The sequence below is a fragment of the Trichosurus vulpecula genome, chromosome 3, assembly GCF_011100635.1.
Source record: "Trichosurus vulpecula isolate mTriVul1 chromosome 3, mTriVul1.pri, whole genome shotgun sequence".
In the NCBI taxonomy this organism is placed as follows: Eukaryota; Metazoa; Chordata; class Mammalia; order Diprotodontia; family Phalangeridae; genus Trichosurus; species Trichosurus vulpecula.
This window is the reverse complement of record NC_050575.1, coordinates 164,036,514-164,056,273: the sequence shown is the minus strand read 5'-3', so window position 1 is coordinate 164,056,273 and position 19,760 is coordinate 164,036,514. Positions and strand designations below refer to the sequence as shown.

The 19,760-nt window shown below is 45.0% G+C and overlaps 1 protein-coding gene across 1 annotated transcript in view; it reads right to left on the bottom strand.

Moving 5' to 3' along the window:
• Nucleotides 1–19,760, bottom strand: part of HMCN2 (hemicentin 2) — a 183,329-nt gene that overhangs the window by 102,961 nt on the left and 60,608 nt on the right. The window contains exons 17-22 of the mRNA XM_036752858.1: nucleotides 19,563–19,658; nucleotides 18,997–19,124; nucleotides 18,005–18,149; nucleotides 17,032–17,144; nucleotides 16,145–16,304; nucleotides 14,353–14,518 (exon numbers count right to left, since the gene is read on the bottom strand). Coding sequence (XP_036608753.1) covers nucleotides 14,353–14,518; nucleotides 16,145–16,304; nucleotides 17,032–17,144; nucleotides 18,005–18,149; nucleotides 18,997–19,124; nucleotides 19,563–19,658 — 808 coding nt within the window. The remainder of the gene's footprint in view (nucleotides 1–14,352; nucleotides 14,519–16,144; nucleotides 16,305–17,031; nucleotides 17,145–18,004; nucleotides 18,150–18,996; nucleotides 19,125–19,562; nucleotides 19,659–19,760) is intronic.

Genomic DNA, 19,760 nt, shown 5'->3' with positions numbered 1-19,760 from the left:
CTTCTCCATCCTACTTGTCCATTTCTGAATGTTCTCTAGCTCATGCATATCCTTCTTAAACTGTGATGGCCTGAACTGAACATAACACTCCCAATGTGGTCTAACTTATTTTGTATACATTTGTCCCCATCTCCTATTCCCCAGTAAAATGAAAGCTCCTCCAGGATAGAAACTTTTCAATTTCATTCATTCAATAAACATCTATTAAGTTCCAGGCACTGTGCTAAGCACTGGGGATACAAAAAGAGGCAAAAGAGAGTTCCTGCCCTCAAGGGCCCTTAATAGACTGAATTGTACAGCATTTATTAAACATCTAAACCAGCATTTATTAAACACCTACTACATGCCAGGCACCATGCTAAGCTCTGGGGAGATAAAGAAAGAAAAATTTATGTCCCTGAGGAAGCTTATGGTCTAACCAAGAGGCAAGCAGAGGAGTCACCCACTGAGTAACAGTCACTGGTAACAATAGGGGTTTAAATTCCCACCTCTATACCTTTGCCTGAGCTGTGTCCCATGTCTGGAATGTACATCTTTGCCCCTCTCTACCTCTCAGAAGCTGTAGTTTCCTTCAATCTTCAGCTTGGGCACCTGCTCCCCCTTATAAAAAGCCTCTCTCCAGTTGTTAGCATTCTTTTCTTTCTCACATCAACATCAATTTATCTTCTGTATCCCTCAGTAGAATGTAACCTCCTTGAGAGCAGACACCTGCTTTCTTTTTTATTAATTGTATCCCTAGAATTTAGCACAGTGCCCTGAACACAAGGAGCACTTAATAAATTCTTGTTGAACTGAGGTCCCTTCTTTGGCCTCTCTGGAAGCTTCCCTTGATGTTGGGGGTGGAAAAGCATGTTCTTCTCAAAATTGGTTCCAAGCCTCTGTCCAGGGAGGTGCCCCTGCGACCCAGGCTTCAAAGAGTTGACATCAGTCCCTCCCAGCCAGGCCTAACTATGCACCAGAAAAGCTTCTGTCTCCCCTTGGGGGTTTTCACAGACAGACATGAACTCATCCCAGATCACATCTGCTGGCCTTTCCTTGCCTCTGATAGGGGCTGAGAGGAATGAGGAAGGACATGAAGGCTCATGTACTTTGGCTCATCAGGGTCTGCCATCTATGTGAAGGGAGTGATATCCAGTGGGAAGAATGATGGTCTAGAAGTCAAGAGACCTGGATCTTCATGCCAACTCTGGTGCTGATGTAGCTGGTTGTTCCTAGACAAATCATGTTACCTATCCGGGCCTTTCCTATCTAGAGGGAACCTGGGCAGAAGGCGAGGAGATTTCAACTCAACATAAGAAAGAACTTTATGACAGTCCATTAGAGTTGGGGAACAAGGGAACAGGTTGTCTCGGGAAGTAGAGGGTTCAGTCAGTCAGCACGCATTTATCAGGACCTTCCTATGTGACAGGCATTATACTAAGGACTGGGGATACAGAGAAATATCAAAACACACCTCCTGCCCTCAACAAGCTCACATTAAAATGGGAGGAGAAAACAGGTAAATAACTATGGATATACAAAATCACACAGCGTTTTTGTTGTTGTTCAATTGTGTCTCTTTGTGACCTCATTTGAGGTTTTCTTGGCAAAGATAAAGAAGTGGTTTGCCATTTCTTCTCCAGCTCATTTTACAGATGAGGAAACTGAGGCAAACAGGGTAAAGTGACTTGCCCAGGGTCACACAGCTAATAAGTGTCTGAGGCCGGATTTGAACTCAGGAAGATAAGTCTTCCTGACTACAAGCCCAGCACTCTATCCACATGGTCATCTAGTTACCCTAACACACTTGTTGTAGAAGGAAGATAATCTTAGAAAGAAGACATGGCAGGGGTATGGGAGAAAACCAGGAAAGGCCTCCTGCAAGGTGAAATTTGAGCCAAGTCTGGAAGGAAGCCTAGGTGTCTAGAAGACAGAGATGAAGAAACTGGGTTGTGGTATGTGAGGAGCAGCAAGAAAGCCAGTGTAGCTACACTGGAGGAGAGTAAAGCATAAGAAGACTGGAAAGTTAGGAAGGACCCAGGTTGTAAAGGGCTTTAAATGCCAAATAGAGAGTTTGCTATTGATCCTGGAGGTAATAGAGAGCACTGGAAGTCACTGGGTATGGTAGCAACATGGCCAGACCACGCTACAGGAAAATCACAGTGGCAGCTGAGTGGAAGAGGGTTTGGAATGGGAAGAGATTTGAGTCAGGGAGACTGCTCAAGCAAATTACTGCCACATCCATGCAAAAGGTGATGAGGGCTTGTTCTAGGCTGGTGACTGTGGGAGTACAGAGAAGGGGATATTTAGATGAGGGTGAGGGGGAACCCTGGGCAAGTCACTTAACTCTATTTTCCTAAGTTTCCTTATCTATAAAATAAGCTAGAAAAGGAAATGGCAAACCCACTCCAGTATCTTTGCCAAGAAAACCCCAAATGCGGTCACAAAGAGTCAGACAGGACTGAAACAACCAAACAATTACAAAAATATACACATACATTCATACATATATGATATTGTGAAGACAGAAGTGGCAGGATTTTTCAACAGTTTGGCTATATAGCAAGAGTGTGAGTGAGATGCTGAGGATGATACTGACGGGTTATAATCCTGAGTGACTGGAGGGATGATGCTGCCCTCACCAGTAATAGGGAAGGTCAGAAAACAGGAGGGTTTAGAGGAAAAGACAGAGTTCTGTCCTGGATACATTGAACGTGAGATAACTATAGGACATCCTATTCGAGATGTCCAAGAGACAATTACTGATGTGTGGTTGCAACTTGGGAGAGAGATTAAGGCCAGCTATATAGATCTGGCAAATACTTGCATAGAGACTTGTGAACCCATGGGAGTTAATGGGATCACCAAATAAGATGGTATAGAAGGAAAGAAAAAGGGGGCCCGGAGAGAGCCTTGGGGATCAACCCTGTGTATTCAAGGAGAAACCTGGTGACTGCTTGTCAGGGGACTATTAGAAAGGATTCTGCTATTGGGTGAGGGGTTGGACTATGAGATTCCTAAGGTGCCCTCAAGTTTTGAGATTCCGTGATTCTAATATAGCGATAAAAGCCCTAGATTTGGAATCAAAGAGATGGTTTCAAAACCTAGTGCTTTTAAATTGTTCTCTGTGTTTTCTTGGGCAAGTCACAACCTCTGCAGGCCTCGGTTTCCCAAAGTGTTGTCAGTTTCTTCATCTTTAGAGTGAGATGGTTTGGGACACAAAGGGTGGGGACGTATATTTTGGGACACAGCCCCTGGGTGGATTCATCTTACTTGATTTTGCTCCTTTGTTGCAAAGATTTCGATAGAGACTATTGTAACATTTTTTAAAATATAGAAGTGAATAAAAGGAAGTTCACAATGAAACACAGACAAGCAGGACACTTTCAAAAGAAACACATAAAATTTACTATATACTTTTAAGAGGGAAAACCATGTGGTGTGAATTGGAGATTCATTGTTTCCTACAGAATCCCCTTTTGTGTTCTGCTGTGCACAGAAATACCCTTTTTTGGTATTTATGTTCAGAATTTAAAAAATTTTAAAAGTAAGAGGGTCTGTCTAATATTCCTTCCAACTCTAAATATATGATCATGGCCTTCTCTCACAGGGTGATCAGAAGGATAGAGAATAAAAGAACTGATGGGAAAATGCTTTTAGAAAGTAAAACATGCCATTAAAAGTATTTTCAATAAAAAGTGAATAAAGTCTTCTACTCTAACTTAAAGCTATATGCCCAAGAAAAGATGGTGCCAGCCCATAACTACTTTGGGAAGCTAGGTGGCACAGTGGATAGAGCTCTGGGCCTGGAGTCAGGAAGGCCTGAGTTCAAATTTCACTTCACACACTTACTAGCCATGTGACCCCAGGACAAGTGATTTAACCCTGTTTACCTCTGTGTCCTCATCTGTAAAATGTAAAGGAAATGGCAAACCACTTTAGTATCCCTGCCAAGAAAACCTCAAATGAGGTCATGAAAAGTTGGACCTGACTGAAATGATCGAAGAACAACAATTATTTTAGGTAAGAATGATACCCACCATTTTATATGTAAGGGGTGGTGTGGGTTGTTATTTGGGCCTATGGAAGTTGTTTGGACCCACATGAGTGTTAGATGTGGCTTGCGGGGAGGCAACAATAGGTATTTCTAGCATCTCCTCCTCCTCCCCTTCTCCAAGGAAGATTTTGATTGCTGTCAGAAAGGGAAGCAGGAGGTGGAAGTCAGAAGTTGGCCACTCTGCTCTCCCCAGAGAGGAGGTATCAGGCTACAATTATATCTATCTGCTCCCTTAAATATTGTTAGCCTAAGGAAGTAATTTTTAGGTTCAAGCTATATTACTGAATACTATTCCTTAATAGGAAAGAAGAGACATATATATACACACATATATATACATACATACACACACGTGCACACATCTATACATATATATATATATTAAAGTCTTGACTTCCCACCAAATGCTAGTTCCACAATAAACACATATAGCAAATAGCAAATTAAATCTATTTATCCAAATAGATAGGAAACAGAAATTAGAGAAAGTATTCATGTGAAAATATGTACCAGACAATACAGAGTGAGTGAACTCTTCAACTGGGAGTATGATAACTCAGCTCAACCAAGAAAGAGTCCAAGATCTCACCTAAGGGGAAATTCCCCAAAGTCTCTAGCATAGCAAGCTGGGGACAGGGGCATGATAAGAGAGTGCCAGCTCCTCTATATGTTGACTTTTCCCCAGAGTCTTTCCCTTCAGGGACCTGAAAAGAGGTTGGAATGATGCATCTTCTCCATCAAAGCTGGACGTCAGAAGAGCACGAAGGAAGGGAAGATCTCTCTAATGCTTACCAACTCCACCAGCTCCTCAAGCAGGCTTGGAGCATCAATCTCCATCAATAGAAAGCCGTCCTATGAGCCAAAGGAAAAGTCTCCCTCTTGGGAAAGTCTCCCAAGAGGCCAAGCAACAGAGTTGATTGCTTTCTGCTTTTGCCCAGAAATGTCTTCTGTCATGCTGGCTAGCTCCTGCACCTTAGTCATTGCTCCAGACACAAGTAAGCTCCTGTTCACACCATACATCCCGATACCTTTGGGAACACTGGAAATGAAGAGACCTTGGAGGCCAGGGCTAAGTCATCAAAGCCCAAAGGAAGATGATGGCAGGAGGTTGTTCAAAGGAAGTAGAATGCATTAATAGAAAGAACACTGATGGTCATCTAACTTAAATATTCCCATCTAGAGAGTTGGGAGACTTAGGTTCTAGACTCAGCCAGCCACTATTGAGCTGTGTGACTGTGGACGAGTCATTTCTTCTCTCTATGTTTCAGGTTCACTATCTAGTTCCTCTCTAGTTCAAGTGATTCTAGTTCCTCTCTCTAATTTGAGAGAATTAGGGAGATGAACTAAATTAGCTCTAAGGTCCTTTCAACTATAACATTCTGTGTTCTAAACTTTTATGTTCTAGCAGGAATGGGGAACCTGCGGGCTCGAGGCCACATGTGACGCTCTAGGTCCTCAAGTGTGGCTCATTGACCTAATCCAAACTTCACAGAACAAATCCTTTTATTTATTATGTATTTATATGTTATTTGTTATTTATTTATTATTAAGATTTGTTCTGTGAAGTTTGGATTCAGTCAAAGGGCCACACTTGAGGACCTAGAGGACCACATGTAGCCTTGAGGCTGCAGGTTCCCCACCCCTGTTCTAGGGTAATGTCCAACTCTAATGTTCTAGGATTCTATGTTCTAAATTGCTTCCAGAGCTACCATTTCATGTTTTAGAATTCTGAATTCCAAAGTAACTTCTAGTTCTAATAGTCTATGTTCTAAAACTCTATGTTCTAAATCATTTCCATATCAAACATTCTATTGTTTTAAATTCTGTGTTCTAAGATAACTTCCACTTCTAACATTTTGTGTTCTAAAATTCTATGTGCTAGGGTAACTTCTGGCTCTAATAAACTATATTTGTCTCCCCCACTAGAGTGTGAGTTCCTTGAGGTCTGGGACTGTCTTTTGTCCCTTTTTGTATTCTCAGCTCTTAGCATAATGCCTAGAACACAGAAGGCACTTAATAAATGTTTACTGATTGACTGACATTCTTATGGCCACATCCAGCTCTAACATTCTAGACTCCCATCATTGTTGTCCACTGCAACTCCGTCAATCACTTGCTAGGACCCCTCTAGGGGAACCAGGCCCTGTATTTGAGAGCCTAGAATGAAGCTGGGGAACAGAAGAGAGCCAGGTTGAAACTGGAAATGTAGAACCCCTCCTAACTTAGCCTGCTGCTGTTGAAGCATTTCTTATTTCAAAGCTGTCGGGTAATTAGGATGATCATACTCCATCTCCCAAAAAACGGGCCAGATGGCAACATGCAGAGAGCAGATGAGAAAACTGAAGGTTCGAAGGGAATTTCCTGTTTATGACATTTCATCAGAGCCTGCCTCCCGAGCTCCTCAACACATTCTCAGCCAACCATATAGTCCTATGGAGGATAAGCCAATATATCAGTATACCAATGCCACAACTGCACTGGGTCCCCCATGTACTACCCACACCCACAGTGCTATGGGATGTCCCTGCCACACAAGAAGCCCACTTGGGGAAGATGCTGTATGACACTGATTCTGGAGATACAACATCCAGAGAGACACAGGGCACCATAATGGCAAAAACCTACCACCCACCTAGGCTGGTCCCATCCCCATCAGAGAGGCAGTATGGGACAGTGAAAAGAGCAGTAAATTTGAAATCAAAAGTTCTGGGTTTTCATCTTGATCCTGAAAATTACTTGCTCACGGGGCAGCTAGGTGGCACAGTGGATAGAGCACCGGCCCTGGAGTCAGGAGGACCTGAGTTCAAATCTGGCCTCAGACACTTACTAGCTGTGTGATCCTGGGAAAATCACTTAACCCCAATTGCCTCCCCGTCCCCCCCCCCAAAAAAATTACTAGCTAGATGACTCTTGGCAAGTCATTTAAGTTCTCTGAGACTTGGCTTCCTTGTCTGTAAAATAGGAATATCATTTGTTCTACCTACCTTGGAGGGTTCTTAGTTATCACTTTGTAAACTGCCATGCACTACATCAAAATATCGTCATCAGTGCCTTGTATATAATAGGCTCTCAATAAGTGCTTGTTGAAATGAATTGATGGAATTATGTATCACACCTTCTCTTCCGCAGCTCCCCAGCATGCATTCTCTGCTCCAGATACATGACAGATACACACACACACATATGTATGTATATATATGTGTGTGTGTGTGTGTGTGTGTGTGTGTGTGTGTGTGTGTGTGTATTATAGGTTATAGAAGCAAAGATTTAGAGTTGGAGGGGACCTTAAAGGTCACCTAATCTCCTATCCTCGATTTAGAAATAAGAAAACAGGTTTCTAGAGGTTAAGTGACTTGTCCATGGTGACACAGGTAGTAAGTCACAGAAGGGAAACTTGAACCCAGGTCCTCTGCCTCCAAATCCAGGGATCTTTTAATTGTACCATCATGTCTCTCTATACATGCCAGACTCATTCTTGCTTCTATACATTTACTGAGGTTGTTCTCACCACATGAAATGATCTCCCTAATCCTTCCTATTAAACTGGACCTATCATTCAAGCCCCAGCTCAAATCCTACCTTCTGCACAAAGTCTTCCCCAACCACTCTGTTCTTACAAGGATCTTTCCCTTGTCCAAATTTCCTGAGAACTTGAGCATCTACACCAAACAATAGATTGACAGCTATTTGTAATAGTTTTAAGAGTGTGTAAATCCAAACTGGATTGGGTCAAAGGGCTGCACTTGAGGACCTAGACAGCCACATGTGGCCTCGAGGCCGCAGGTTCCCCACCCCAGCTCTAACCCCAAAAAACCAGGGATGAAGTTTGGAAGGGAAAAATTCCAAGATTACACAGTGTGAAATCAACCACATGAATGACACCCTCTAAGCCAGAAAAAGTATATCATCCCTTTGCAGAGGACTAACAATTTGTAAGTGTTGAGGCCTCATGGCAAGGAGCCACAGTCATCAACTGGCTTCATTTAGTGCACTTACATGTGCCTGGGCTAGGGTTCTGAGCATTCCCTCATGGAAAGGGACACATTTGTCTTTCAAAGGCAAGTCTTCTATCTTAGTTTGAATGATGTAGTACAAAGGACACAGGATCAGGAGTTAGGAAACCTGGTTTCTAGTCTTGTCCCTGATGTTGCGTGTGAGCTCTATCCACTGGGCCACCTGGTCGCCTCTTGGGCAAGTCACTTTTATCTTCTAGGCCTCTGTAAAATGAAGAAGCTGAACTAGATGGTCTCTGATCTGAGCCAGGAAGAACATGTGTTCTCACCTTTTGGGTTCTAAGGTCCATTTGATTTACTGTAACAAGCATTTAATAAGTAACGGCTATGTGAGCTTATATTCTACAATGTCAAATATATCTAAATGACCTCTTAGGTTCCTTCCAACTCTGTGGTTCTTCTGTGAAACTCTGCATGCAGCTGCTCATTAATCCATCTTCAAACCCCAAACTTGAGCCCAAGCAGACAACGGCAACCTGTTCTTTAAAGGAACTGGCCTTTTGAAGCTTTGTCCACCAGGTGGTTCTTCGGGCAAGTGCCTAGGAAGTCTAAGGGGAGCGAATGCCTGCCTGCCCATCCATTGTGATTATTGAATCACATGCAGGGACCATCTGGCTTGTGTCCACCTTCACCTTCAGTGTTATTCCAGGTACCTGGAATTGCCTCAGTTTCCCCTTCTGAGAAGATACCATATGTTGACTATTATCCTACAATTGTAGTTATCCCATCTATCTATCCCCTGTACAGAAAAAATAAAAAGTGATTATCCAGTTTCCAACTGAATACCTTTACTGAAAGGGAGCTTACTACCTTTTCCGGCTGTCCATTCCATTTTGGGATAGCTTTAATTTTTAGCAACTTGTCTAACTGTTCATTCAGCTCATGTTGGGCTGAGGTTTACCACCCATTGGTCTTAGAGTAGAAAGAGGAAGACATCAAAATTAAATTTTAAAGCTAGACTGAATCTTAGAGCTCTACCCTATGATGAGGAATCTCAGAAATGATACCCAAGGAAGTTAAAAGATTTGACAAGGGTCATATTACTGTAGCAAAACTGGGGCTGGAACCTACAGCTGCTGACTCCCAAGTCATTGCTCTTTCTACCCACCTCCACTGCCTCTCTTTGCTAACCCATCTTCCAGGAAAGACTGAACTCTAAGAAAAGGCGGAGCTCAAGCTCTGTCACCAACAGGTTTTCCCCAACATGCCTCCAAACATTCTATGCCTTATAGATGGCTCAATGAATGCTTGCTAACAGCTGGCCATGAGAACACTTGGCAAGACCTGGAATGGGAAAGCCAGCATGACTGGCTTCCTCTGTATTCCTTTCTCCCCCTTACCTCTCCATCAGCCCCTGACTTGCTCCATCAGACTGACCCCTTGCTTTCCCTACTGGGGACCTTCCAAATAGAATCACCCTTGCTCCTGGCCTAGAGCCAAAGCCTTCCCCAATTGATGACTACAACATTCTCCTTGGAAAAGGAGGGTACATGTTGATACCTGGAGCTCTACCTTGCCCCACTATCACCTAAGTGGTACCCAGGCAGAGGAAAAAGCCAGAGGCAAGAAGAGAGAAACAAGGCCCATCCTCTGTGTTCTCTCACCACCCTGCCTGACAACTCCCCTCCCTCCCAGTTTGGCTTGCCTTGGGCTTGGCTATGTTTGGAAGTTTGGCTGGGATGAACAGGGAGCAGGGGTGGGAGCCAGGAGCCCTCACAGCTGTGTGGCCCCACATCCGCATTACAAACAAACACTGTCTCCTGGTAACAGCAATTCATTCCAGCATCCCAGGCACAGAGTCACAAAATAGAAGAGCTGGAAGGAATCTTCAAGATCATCTGGTCCAAGCCCCTTGTTTTACATTTGAGAACATTGAGGCCTAGGCAAGTGCCTCCCCTGCCCAGTTAGCTTGTGGCAGTGCCAAGACTAGAACCCATCTCTACTGACTCCCCCCATCCTCAGTCCAGTGTTCTTTCCATCACACCACATAGCTCCTTTAACACCATGTCAGAGAAGTTTACAGGCTGAACTGAAAGATGCAAAGCACGTGCAAAATCATACATCAGACAGCCACCATATCCCCCCATCCCCTTCAGGAAGGCTCATCTCTTCCATGAAGGCTTCCCCACCTGACTATTCAGTCCATAGCAGCATCACCCTTCTGGGAGCAGCCTCCAAAGTCTGGACCTCCCTTCAAACCTTTAAAACTTCTTGGAGCCATGGTTACACCAATGTGGGTCTACCCTCCACCAGCACAGATGACATATTCATAGATGGTCTCTATAAGTTTTGGTGGCCAAAACACCAGCCCCCCTGAGGCTAATCTGGTGACAAACCAGACATAGGGTCTGTTATTGGACCCATCGTCAAAGCCTTTCCAGCTCGGGAAGGCCTTCCAGGTCTTGCGCCCAACTGTCATAGCCTTCAAGAAGGCAAGGTCACTTTCATGCCATGAGAAGGAATATACCATCTGCATCCTATCGTCTGAAACTTGGAATCGCGGATTATCAGTGGTAGATGGTACCTTAAAGCAGCTCTTATCCAACCCCCTCATTTTACAAAGGAGGGGACTGGGACCCAGAGGCGGAGAAAGTTTACACAGTCACATTGGTGGCAGATCGGGAACAAGAGCCAGAGGCAGTTCAGGCGGAATGATGGATGCTGTTGGACTTAGAGTCAGGAAGATCAGAATCCTGACTCAGGCATTTACCAGCGGTGTGACCCTGAGCAAGGCATTAAACCTCTCAGCCTCAATTTCCTCATTGTAAAATGGAATGATAACTACACCGACCTCATAGCACTATTGGAAATTCAAATGTGATAGCATATGTAAGATGCTTTGCAAACCTTAAGCCCCTATATAAATGCTAGCTATTATACATATGGCTGCACATTGTTCTCTTATCCTCCTGTGCATTTCTAGAGCAGGGACTGTCTTTTTGGTTTCTCCCTTATCATACACAATTGCAGGACAGAGGATAGATGCTTAATAAAAACTCCTTGATGCTTGAATTTTGAGACAACAGCGCAGACATTTCCTTCTTTCCTTTTTCTATCCCGATCAGCATTGCAGTCTTTACTTCAATGGAGTAAACTGAATTTCCTGGGAGACTCAAATAGCTAACTTAATATAGCTAATCAATGTAGCCATACATGGTAATCTGGGGCGGCTAGGTGACCAAGTGGATAAAGTGTCGAGCCCAGAGTCAGGAAGACTCATCTTCCTGAGTTCGAATCTGACCTCAGACACATATTATCTGTGTGACCCTGGGCAAGTCACTTAATACTATTTGCTTCAGGTTCCTCATCTATAAAAGGAACTGGAGAAGGAAATGGCAAACCACTCCAGTATCTTTGCCAATAAAACCCCAAATAGGGTCACAAAGTTGGACCCAACTGAAAATGACTGAACACAGTAATCTATGACTCACTTTGGAGAAGGTACTTTGGGGGAGGGGGCAGAGCATGAAAGAAGAAGTATGGGGAAGGTAACTTAGAGGAAAATACAAACAGGGAAAGGAGGCCAGACTGGAAGATAGAAGTCCTAAGTTCTAATACTTTCTCCACTATTAACTTGCCATCTGATCTTAAGGAATTTGTCCACCTTTCTATGTGTCTAGTTCCTCCTTTCTGAAATGAGGATAAGACTATGTACCCTACCTAGAGTTCTCTGCTTTCTGTACCCAAAACCCCACTGTGCCCCTAACCCCCATCCCCAAGGGTTTTTTTTTAGAAATTCAGAAAGATGGCACCTGCCCAGGGTAGGAGGAGACATAGTTACATCTGGTCTTTTAAATGTGCCATAGCAAAAGCATCTTGAAGCCAGTTGGCTGAGACTCTAAGGGATAAAAGAGTGGGCAAGCCATAATAACAAAAGAAAATGCTGATGAGACTATATTAACAGAGGAAGGGGAAGAGCAAAGTCTCTAGACCTTAGAGATAATGACTTTCTGGGACAGCAGATCTGCCAAAACTTTGTGTCAAAGAATCAGAACTGGCCAGCAGGGTAAGGCACATTACTGGGAGAGGAGGGGGAAAAGGAGGGAGAAGTGAAGGATGGAAAAAACAAGGAAAATTTGAGTCTACTGTGTTCATATGAAGCCAATTTACAATCAGTTTTGTGTTTGGGAAAGTGTTGCTTTGTTTGGTAAAAGGGAAAGAAAATGCATAAGATGTAAGTACCTTTGAATGAAGTGAAATGAAAAACCAAGGAAGCGATGAGAGAATAGATGGGAAAGTGCTTTGAGAAGCACAGTATAAATGTGAAAGGTTATTTATTAGATGGGAAATATGTTCTAGGCTGGCAAGAAGAATAGGAATCTTTGTCTTTATCTGGGCAAAACTCAATGAACCAAGAAAGATACACTAAGCGTGCCAGAGGTGGAGGGGGCAGGAGGGAGGAACAGGATGGAATTCTGACATTGCAAAGCTGTCCACACCAATTTTATGGTTCCCAAAAGATCTATTAATGCATCAGAAGGAGGAAGAATGAACAAATTTGATTGTTGGTTCCATGTTTCAGGCCTAGTCAATAACAGGCCATTAAAAGAGTATTCTGGCTCCAGTTACTAGTCCAGCTGAAGACTCTGAGCAGGAAGCTCAGAGTGAAGGGGAGCCTCCTTTGGGGACAAGGGTGGGCACATCTCCTTCTCCCCCACTCCCATCATTTCCCAGTTGTGTGTAAGCCACCCCTTCCCAACCCTGCCTACTACCTTGGAGTTCCAATGACACCACCAGCTAAGAATGTACTAAAAGCCAGATGTGTTCAGGGGGGTGGGGGGTGGAGAGCAGAAAAAAAGCATAGTGTTCCCTCCTACCCCCTCCCCCGCATGTAAGCTGGCAGGCAGACCCCCAGCTGTTTTCAGGAGTATATGTGCTCAGGCTCAAAGCATTGGAAAGGCCCTCGAAAGCAGATGTTCCAGGGAGACAGATGTTCAAATGATCGAGGAAGCAGGGGAGTGGCAGGGCCACTGCAAACCCTTCTTGTCTGGTTTCTTTCAAAGGCCTTGCCAGTGACTGATATCATCATGCTGAGGCTATAGCCTCCCCCTAAAGAGGCCATTGACCCTTTCCAGCCCCCTCAACCGCAAAGCCAAAGGATCAGCGAGTGACTCTTCACAGCCAGAAAAACGCTGTCCCCCACAAATCCACCCCCAAAGCCAAGAAGCTAGTCCAAGCTTTGTCAGGACAGTCAAGAACATAGCAGAGCTGAGGCTCTTGGGGGTACAAGCAGGGAATCTCTTTTGGCTCTGAGAAAAACCACAGACCTGGGTCCCAGTGGTGGGGGATGGAGAGGTAGAGAGGGCAATAGCAAGGAGCAAGGATGGCAGACCAACTGGGTCAGTTTGCTCTACTCAATGACCTAGCCCTACCCCTTCACTGGCCCTGCAAGAGGAACCTAAAATCTCATTCATCAATAAAGAAACGACATTAATGCTAGCAGAGATAAGTCAGAATAACAGATAATCCAAAGGTGTTTTCCATTGTGTGCATTGCAAAAATATTATGGGGGTGGTTTGCTATTTTGCAACAGAGTTGTTTTACATAGGCATGTTTTACCAGAATTATGGAACCAACGGAATAGGGGATCTTTGAGCACGTTGAGGCAGAACGAGTTTGCACCCTCTAGGCTACAAATTGTCCAACGGCTGGGGCAGCTAGGTGGCCCAGTGGATAGAGAGCTGAGCCAGGAATCAGGAAGATTATTTCTGAATTCAAATCTGGCCCCAGATATTCACTAGTCATATGACCCTGAACAAGTCACTTAACCCTCTTTGCCTCAGTTTCCCCATCTGTCAAATGATCTGGAGAAGGAAATGGTGACCCACTCCAATATCTTTGCCAAGAAAACCCTAAAATGGGATCACAAAGAGTCTGATACAGCTGAAACGACTGAACGACAATAATAACGAGGTCAAGGTGGCTCAGGACATGAGCTGAGTAGAAAGAGGGATTTATGCTGACATCAAATATCCACCGGGGTAATTTTAAAATAGATAAGTCATCAGTAGATGTTAGAAAATCAACCACATTTCTGGAGCTATCTGGGGTCACGTCATCCCAAAGAAAGGGCTTTGCTCTCTTATCATTCATGAATCCCTTCTCCCTCTTGAAATCAAGATCCTTTTCTTTCCATGTGATCCTTTTCTTAAACTTCTTGCACATGTTTTCACCCCTGTGACCTTGCCTTCTCTGAACTTCCAACCCGTGGAAGCATTAGTTACTAGCCCCGCTGGATGCGCCAGTCCAGGAACATTCCTATCCCTCTGCCTCCTCACCCTGCAAAGTCGCAGGATTGGTTACCTGTCTGTGATGGGTGGCAGGAGTTGGGAGTCCTTTGTCCAAGTGACCAATGGGGTTGGGGAACCTTGGGCTTCACATTGGAGGGTCAACTCCTTCCCGGCCATGGCAGTGACTGTCAGTGGTCTGTCTGAATCAAGTGACTCATTCCTGATGATCCTAGGTTTGGCTAATGGTGGAAGAAAGTAGCAGAGTGTTTATAAGATTGGGGAAGAAAGGGGCAGGTGAGAAGAAACAAACCCAGGATGGCTCTTGAGAGTAAAACCCAGCGGGCCCAGAAATTTCCTATGATGGGATAAATGTAGAGTTCCTGGCAACAAATAATATCTTTCCCAATTCATCCCAAACCCAGCTAAGGATTATTAGCTCATTAATATCTAATATGGCAACATCAGAGTTTCTCTGCATAAACTCTAAGGAACAATCTAAGTTACATGGAATCCAGTCATATGAAGTGTTTCTTGAAATGAGACAACCATGACATGAGGGAGAAAAACTTTATTGTGATACAGAAATTGTTGCTGAAATGATGAAGAACACACCTCCTTAGTGCATCTGAGATCAGATTAGTGCAATCTGAATTACTTCTATTACTAGGAAAAACAAAAAGAAGCATCCTAGTTTCTATCCTGTCTCCTTTATAAGAGCACAAAGAGCATGTCATTTCTTTAAAATTTCAGCAACTGAAAAAATCAATTTGGTCCTTTATAGGCCCAGAGTGCTAAACCCACCCATTATAACTAAACCATATTCGGTTGTTGACGTGCTAGTAGGCTTCACTCTCCAGAGTGTCCAAGAGCTAGCCCCGCAGTGCCTAGCACAGGACTCTGTGTACTATGGAGATCTGGTTCACCAAAGGGAAGAATTTAGAATCCTAAAAGGTAGCTTCCTGGGGTTCTAAGAAGGGGTTTAATGTATTAATTAATAGGCTAATGTAACCATATGTGTTCAGCTCATAGCTGTGATATATTCTGAGTCATGTGGAGCCCATTGGGGGAGGAACTTGCTTAAAGGGAAAGCTTGCTTATGGGGAGGTTTGCTTGCTTGAAGGCTTTCACAACTTTTGGTAATTAGGCACTGAGGTATGAGGGTTGTGATGCCTTCTGACTCTATATATATTCTGAGACTAGCATTTTGCTTCGGGGCTCACTCATGGGAAGAATGTTCGTGGGATTTGGCCAGAGGGGACTCTGGGTAGCCATTAAGGACCCCCCTCACCCCTCACCAGCTTCGAAAACCCAGATGTCGGTGCTTTCCTCTCTGGTGACTATGTATGTATTGCTTTGGTCAGACAGTTGGAAGCCCTATCTGTTGATCTTTGTACTAATTTCTCTGCTTGTATTTTTCCCTGCTTGTGTTTCCTCTGACGTTCAGAGTGCTGACCTTTCCCCTGAACTAGTGCATGTAATTAAAAGTAGGATTGTTAGGGGCAGCTAGGTGGCACAATGAGTATTGGCCTTGGAGTCAGGAGGACTTGAGTTCAAATCTGGCCTCAGACCCGTGACACACTTACTTGTTGTGTGATCTTGGGCAAGTCACTTAACCCCAATTGCCCTGCCTTCCCCCTCCAAAAAAAAAAAAGTAGGATTGTTAACCTCTTTTTGAGCAGTCTTTCCTAGAAAAGCATATCAAAGAACCTGTGCTAGCAGGCCATCCTAGGTATGCTAGGGTGTTACAGGATCAGAGGGAAGCCCAAGGCAGGATTTTCTCACCTACACTCCTACTATCACACTAGACCTGTCCCTATGCTATAAGCAACCCCTTCTCCAAGAACCTGGAAGGTCCAGCCACTTACTGTTCACAGAGAGCTGGATCTCCTGGCTGGAAATGCCCAATGAGTTGGTAGCAGTGCAGACATAGGTCCCTGAATCTTGGGCAGTTGGCTGAGGGATGTACAGGCTGCCTTCCTTGAGCACTTGGTAATGGGAACCCCGAGAAGACAAGGCATTTGTTTCCTAAAAGCAAAAGGAATCAATAGTATCAGTGCCATGTTGGGAAATGGAGCCCCCAATTCCCCAGGCACCTCATCTACCTCCCAGCACACCACACCGAGCATCATGCTCATCTCTTCACTAGTAGAACGTAAGTTTCTTGAGAGCAAGGATTGCTCTGGCTTTGTCTTTGTACAAATATCCCTTAGCACGGTGCCTGGCAGGTGACTGGCACCTAAAAATTGCCTGCTGCATTGTACTGAATTTAATCACCGGATTTAGAGATGGAATGTAGCTCAGCAATAATTTTGTACAACGCCATCCTTTTCCAGAAAAGGAAACTGAGACCAGAGAGATTAAGTGATGATAATAATAACAATTAACTTTTACATAGTACCTACTATGTGCCAGGCACTGTGCTAAGCGCTTTTCCATTATCTCATTTGGTCTTCAGAACAATCCTGGGAGACAGGTGCTATTCTCCCCGTCTTACAATTGAGGAAACTGAGGCATACAGAGCATAAGTGACTTGCCTAACATCACTCAGCTATTGAACGTCTGAGGCTGGATTTGAACTCAGGTCTTCCTGCCTCCACGCCCAGTGTTCTATCTACTACACCATCCAGCTGCCTGGCTGACTTGTCCCCTATTTGGTCACTGTAAGTACATCAGGGGGGTTATTGATTACAGTTTCCTTGCTCAGGACATCTGATCTTTTCTCACTATATAAGGTAAACAGATTTTCACCCACCTTCCTCCAGGTGATGGTGGGAGGGGGAACTCCCCTTGAGACACAGGGAAGAGAGATGGGAACACCCTCACTGGTGACGTAGTGGGAAGCAGCTGGCTGGATGCTGGGCGACACTTTAAAAAAAAAAAGAGCGACTGTGGTTGAGGGAGACTTTAGCTCCTCCATCATTCCCAGGTAGTATTTTCTCTGACACTCTGTCAATATCCACCAATGGAATCACAACTGTCCCTACTCACGACGCCAGTAGCCTGGAGTTTATTGCCAATTAAGCCTTGCTTCATCACTGAAACGACTCAGCAACAACTGGGATCACAGAACTAGGAATGGTCTGAGTTGTTCAGTGGTTTCTGACTCTTCGTGACTCCATCTGGGGTTTTCTTGACAAAGACACTAGAGTGGTCAGTCATTTCCTTCTCCAGCTCATTTTACAGATGAGGAAACTGAGGCAAACAGGGTTAAGCGACTTGCCCAGGGTCACGCAGCTGGTATCTGAGGCTGGATTTAAACTCAGGTTTTCCTGTCTCCAGGCCCAGCACTCAATCCACTGCCCTCAATGGTCTGATACAGGATTCTAATTGATATTTCCCTGACTCCAGGTTCAGCCCCCTATATCTACTCACTACCTGGCTGCCTCGCAAGATCAAGCAGACCAGCTGCAGGCCTGGTCAGCCCATGCCCTGGACACAATACTCAGGCATTGTTGACAGCAACATGGAGTCACATGTCACTCTTGGGTCCCTTGGCATCAGGAGAAGGCGGCAGCAGCTGCTTCTCCATCTCCCTGGTTGGCAGAAGTAGCAGTAGCATTGAGAGAGGTGGGGAGGGGGACACTGTCAGGAACAGCAGGGTGGGGGTGGGATCTCCTCAACCCAACACCTCCTCCTGCAGCTGCATTGACTGCATGAAACCAGTTATACTAAAAGAGGCTCTCATTCTGTGTCCTGGCCCACCCCCACCCTACCCCCAGACTCACCTTGGACAGCCAGCTCAATGTCCTGGCGCTGAGAACCCACTGTATTTGTGACCACACAGCTGTACCTCCCCACATCCTCTTGCAAGGCCCGGTCAATGTGGAAGCTGCCATCACTTCGGATGGAATAGCGACCATCCAGCTGTGGCTGATGGGGATAAGCACTAGCTCAAAGAGCTGCTCTGCCACTCAGTCCTGCCAGCCTGGCCTAGAGTCTGTAGTGACTCACTGATGGGGAGAAGAGCCTAAAACTAGAAAGTTCTCATCACCATGCCTTTGCATAGGCTGTCCCCCCTGCCTGGTGTGCCTTCCTTCCTCACCTCTGCCTCTTAGAATCCATAGTTTCCTTCACAACACAGCTCAAGTGTCACTTCCTCCATGAGACCTACCCCACCTCCCTACCACCATCCGGCTGCTAGTGTCTCCCCTGCAAAATTACTTTATATTTTACATATAAATATATACTTGCAAAATGTGTCTCCCTTTCAAAATTATTTGCATGTGTATATTATATATAAATATCTACTATGTTGTATATACTTATATGTGTATGTGTTGTTTTCTGTGATAGAATGTAAGCTTTTGGAGGGCAAGGGCTGCTTCATTTTTGTCTTCCTGTCCCCAGGGCCTGGAGCACTGCAAGCCCTTCATAAATGCTTGCTGATTGACTGATCAAGGTCCCTTCTAGCTCTAAATTCAAAGATCCCAAGAAGAAGGGAGGAAAGGGTTAGATCAGTAAGTATTTAATAAGCACCTACTATGTCCCTGGCAGCGTGGGAGATATAAAATAAGCAGGGGGTATGGTCTCTGCCCATTAGGGGTTTTCCCTCCAATTGGAGGAGATGACGTGTACACACAAAAATAGGAGGATGAGAGCTGGCAGTAGAGGAGGTAGTTCAAAGACAGGTGGATTTGATAACACGAGACCAGGGACAAACCAACCCCCCCCACTCTCCTGAAGCCCCCTTGGCTTTCCTCCTCCCCCCAGTACTTACTGCCTGGCCATCCTTCAGCCAGTGCCGCTGAGGAAAAGGCTTTCCAGCCAGGATGACGCAGGGCAGGGACACGGGTTGCCCCTCCAGGACTCGCACCATGGGGGCACTGCTAGCAATCTGAGGGGGCTCTGCAGGGGGAGGAGAAGGCACCCATTGCATTAGCCTCCCTCCTACCAACAGGAGAACTGTCACCAACTCTCCTTGTGGGTGCCTTGAGGGACTCCAGGCCCACACCCTGAATCTCTACTCCTCCAAACCACCCATCCTTCGCTTCAGGAACCACCAGATATATCAGTATGGGGGTCCCCAAAGAGTCAAATGGGGTGCAGGGACACTTCCCAGGTAACAAGGACGCAAAACACATCCTTGAATATTCTCATCCATGTCCATGTATATCCTTCTAGAATCCTCACTAATCATCAGGTTGTACATCTGTTCCCAGGGATGGGGAGGAGGAAAATTGCCCCCTAGAAGTGCTCAGGGGATGATTGAGTTTGTCCATAGAAGTGCTGTAACTCAAGAAAACACATTCCCCACCCCCCCAAAATAATTCTCTCAAAGCGAACCATGTCCAATGACTGTGAGCTGGACTTCTGCCTGGACCTTGCCAAAAGCATTGTGAGCTTCACAGATGTACAGTCCCTGGTGTTCTGGGGTCACATCTGAAAGGGAAGAAAGCCATTTTAAATAAAAACACACCAAATTCCCAATCCTACCAGCTGAATAAAACTTAGTTATGAGGGATGCATCCTTCCACAGAAAGG